General features: G+C 44.1%; 1 protein-coding gene across 1 annotated transcript; it reads left to right on the plus strand.

Annotated features, from left to right (window-relative positions):
• Nucleotides 1-7: 7 nt before the first annotated feature.
• Nucleotides 8-1461, plus strand: LOC114903730 (protein diaphanous homolog 1-like; the record flags this gene model as incomplete). The annotated part of the gene is made up of 2 exons (XM_029237252.1): nucleotides 8-310; nucleotides 1196-1461. Coding segments are annotated over 2 exons (456 nt in total), but the record flags the coding sequence as incomplete, so codon positions are not given.
• Between the last annotated feature and the right edge of the window lie 2920 nt (nucleotides 1462-4381).

Raw genomic sequence — 4381 nt, forward strand, 5'->3', positions numbered from 1 at the left:
GCCTGGGGGTGCCTGCATCCCCCCACCTCCCCCTTTGCCTGGGGGTGTTGGCATCCCCCCACCTCCGCCTTTGCCTGGGGGTGTTGGCATCCCCCCACCTCCTCCTCCCTTGCCTGGAGGACCAGGAATGCTACCTCCCCCTCCCCCTCTTCCTGGTGGAATCCCTCCACCTCCTCCATTTCCTGGAGGCCCTGGTATTCCTCCACCTCTCCCTTTTGGAGTTCCTGCAGCCCCAGTTCTGCCATTTGGATTAACCCCAAAGAAACTTTACAAACCAGAGGTACAGCTCCGGAGGCCAAACTGGTCCAAGGTGAGAATTTCTGTCCATCTCTTCATCAGTAGATTTTAAGAGACCACTTCAGTTTCCTACTTTGCGTTTTGTGCATGGTTGGGCTTCCCTTTCTTATGGCTCACATCTGTCTGTCTTCAGGTTTCACTCATGTGTATGTTTATTCAGCAGATAATAGGCAAATCCTATATGCTGGATATCACTCGGGAGGGTTCTTCGAGCCCTATACTCTGCTACAAAACCTAAACTTATTCTTAAGTTAATATTTTTGCCCTTTTCTCTGAGGATATGAGTGCCATGGGATACCACACAGTTTGATAATAGTCATTTCACCAATCTGCAAGGTACTGATAAATTTTGCTGATCCAAAAGTCATGGATTTATGGATGCAGCTCCCTACCACTCCCACCCACCCCCACCCCGGTAAATAAGTTACACAGGATATGTTTGCATGGCACAGTGTGTGTTTGAGAGCGCTGTGATTCTGCATCAGCCTTTTGCTTCTGGAGACCAAGGTAGAATAAAGGAGCTTAGGGATTTGTTCATAAAGTGAACAAATTTGGTACAGTTCACCACCCTGATGGGAAAAGTGTAATGTAGAGCAAGGGAAGATGTGAAATAAAGCCTTAATGCTTCTAAAAGTAGAGGATTTGGGGTTAGAAGGAGGATAAGCAGCATAACTGATTCTAGTTGTTGAATAATCACCAGTAAACACATAACCTGGAATCATCGTCTCCTGGTCCCACCACAAAGAGCATAGCTGTTCTCTGTGTCTCAGGTTAGTCTTATTCTAGTATGATGTTGACAATAACCAGCCAGCTGCTTCTTTTGCATCTTAATCAGTTTTCTAGGATGGAAAGTACAGAGCTCAGTTTAGTAACTCTTAACACCTGCCTGTATCCACAGTTTGTCGCTGAGGACCTTTCCCAAGACTGCTTCTGGACAAAGGTGAAGGAGGACCGATTTGAGAACAATGAACTTTTCGCCAAACTTACCCTTACCTTTTCTGCCCAGACCAAGAGTGAGTCCTTTCCTCTTTCGTGCAAAGGGCCAGTGTAGGACTTAGAACATTTGTTAAGGGGGTCTCCCATTTCTTTCCCTTCCCTGGGTGAGGGTTGGAGAGAGCTGGGAGCTCCTATTCAGAAGAAAATAAGCTGGTTTTGTATTCTGGGGATGCTGGAGTTGGCAAAGAGAACTGTTGCATGTACGTATTTTTCCCCCCAGTTTTTTTGCATGTAGGTATTTTACATGCATGTAGGTATCTTACACAAGTGTAACTTGTGGGGATATGAGGTTAATGTGACAGAGCTCAGGCTGGTCTGAGAGTATCATTTTGATGATACTCTTGAATGGATTCTGGCACTGCCTTTAAGGCGCCTTCTTTAGACCTACATATGTAATTGATAAGAGCTGAGCAGAGTCTTTAGTAGGTGAGGTGGCTGAACAACTGTCTTTGTACAATAACAAAGAACCATATGTGATCCCTTTTCTTTTTTCCATTTCTTTCCAATATCTGATGCTTTCTCCTTCCTGGCACTTTGCTCCTGCAGCTTCGAAAGGTAAGAATACAGAAGAGCCTTGTAGCTGGGTCTCTTGAATATTAGAGAAAAAAATGAAACAGATGTAAAGGGATTTCTCTTTAGAAAACTAAGACTAGAAATTGGGGATTGATTTCTCTTTTGCTAGTTTTTTTTTAAGAGTCCAGAAGGACCAGTAGCTCTGATGTTAGCTGACAGGGAAGAAAATTATTTTAAGTTGAAGCTACAATATACTTGCTCTTTCTTTGGAAGGTGAGGGACAACTTAAATAATAACACTGTTACTTTACATTTGTGTTGCATTTTACAAATTTCAAAGTGCTTTAACATATTCTACCCTATTAGGACTGCAGAGAAACCTTATGAGATAGGTTGGGTGTATATTATCTCCGTTCCATAGCTTACATAGCCTTATTAGTTAGGTAGCTTGCCCGAGGTTTTATATGGCCAGATCCAGGGGTCTTGACTTCTGGTCTGTCTCTTCATATAAATTCTTGCTTTTCTTCTTCACCTTCATATCTTCCCCTTTATTTTAGAAGAGCTGATCTATTTTGCCCTTTTCTTTCTTCACTTCCTAATTCTTGTGGTTTCGTGCTGTCTTGTGATGGGACACTTACAGTTATTTCCCCAGAGGGATGCAGTATTTGCAAGGTATTGTCATGTACCTAATGACAGTTATAACCTAATAATTTTGTATTTCCATCTTCTTCCAGCTTTTTTGTTTATTTAGAGGTTTATTATGACCCTAGTGATGACAATTAAGTGCAACTTCAGAGCACTCCTCCCTCCCCCTGCCAGTAAATAAGCATTTTGAAAGACAGTTACTACTTTTTTCCTTAAGTGATCTGATGGGACTAGGCTGCACTTCATTCTAATAAGATACCTAACGGAGTTTTCTGGTGGCCTAGTGGTTAGGATTCGGTGCTTTCACTGCAGAGGCCTGGGTTTGATCCCTAGTCAGGGAATCATCCCGCATGCTGCATGGCATGACACAGCAAAATACAAAAAAAAAAAAAAGAAAGAAAGAAAGAAAAGAAGCCTGTGCCTCTGGCAGCCCCTAGTTACACATATGTATCTAGGAGTCAAAGATCACAGTGCTCAGGCCTGCCCTGTTGCCCTAGCATTCTGGGCAAAGTTGCCTTTTCCTCTAAGAGATATATCACCTTCTGAACTAAAGTTCAGCTCGGAGAATTACTTCTACCTGCTATTAAAAATGCTGTGATAATGACCACTTATACTACTCTAGAATATCAGCAAAGACTAGTTGAAAATCAAATTTGCTAATTTGTAAGTTCACAGAATACATCCCTGTGTTGGCCTCTGGTGTCTTTTTCTTTCTGGTGGCTGCATTCTGAGTGCCACTGCAAACGTACACTGACGGGGTCCCTTTTCCTCCCTGCTCTGTCACCATCCTTCTTTTATCCTGTACATTTGTATTGCTGTTGATTGCAGTGGAGTTTTCTGCAGTTTAGTGGTTTGCCTCGGCATTTTATTCCCACTGCGAATTGGTATGTAGTGTGTGTGTGTGTGTGTGTGTGTGTGTGCGCGCGTGTGTGTGCGTGTGTGTTTTTTGGCTGCGTTGGGTCTTCATTGCTGTGCAAGGGCTTTTCTCTCTAGTTGTGGCGAGCGGGATCCACTCTTCATTACGGTGTTCGGGCTTCTCATTGCGGTGGCTTCTCATTGCGGAGCACGGGCTTTAGGCGTGCGGGCTTCAGTAGTTGTGATTTGCGGGTTCTAGAGCACAGGCTCAGTAGTTGTGGCACACGGGCTTAGTTGCTCCGCGGCATGTGAGATCTTCCCAGACCAGGGCTTGAACCCATGTCCCCTGCATTGGCAGGCAGATTCTTAACCAATGTGCCACCAGGGAAGTCCTGGTATGTAGTGTTGTTTTTTTTATTAATTAATTAATTTTTGCCTGTGTTGGGTCTTCGTTTCTGTGCGAGGGCTTTCACTAGCTGCGGCGAGCGGGGGCCCCTCTTCATCGCGGTGCGCGGGCCTCTCACTGTCGCGGCCTCCCTTGTTGCGGAGCACAGGCTCCAGACGCGCAGGCTCAGTAGTTGTGGCTCACGGGCCCGGTTGCTCCGCGGCATGTGGGATCTTCCCAGACCAGGGCTCGAACCCGTGTCCCCTGCATTGGCAGGCAGATTCTCAACCACTGCGCCACCAGGGAAGCCCTGTAGTATTTTTTAAATACCTAAGCAAGACCTTATCTCATCGTTTGTTATTTTCAACAGTGTAACCAAACTTTTTAATGTTCTTTTAGCCTTCAATTTCTGCCCTGGAAACTATTTTCTTTTCATTGATGATTCTAACTTCCTGACAGCTTTGGCTCCCGCCCCCCCTCTTAAATTATTCTTAGAAATCTCTGTATCTTAATCTGAAAGGAATAAGTATGAATTAGTCAATTTAGTTTAGTTTAGTGTCAGTATTGATTTTCATGTAATAATAATCATCATTAGTAGTTTGCTGCTACTTTGACGAAGGACATTTCTAGCTAGTCTTTAAATGTCTTTAGTTAGGACTTTCAGGTGTTAAATTGGCACCCTGCCTTAATT

The sequence above is a fragment of the Monodon monoceros genome, unplaced genomic scaffold (assembly GCF_005190385.1).
Source record: "Monodon monoceros isolate NGI ecotype Baffin Bay Population unplaced genomic scaffold, NGI_Narwhal_1 Contig1298_ctg1, whole genome shotgun sequence".
Lineage (NCBI taxonomy): Eukaryota > Metazoa > Chordata > Mammalia > Artiodactyla > Monodontidae > Monodon > Monodon monoceros.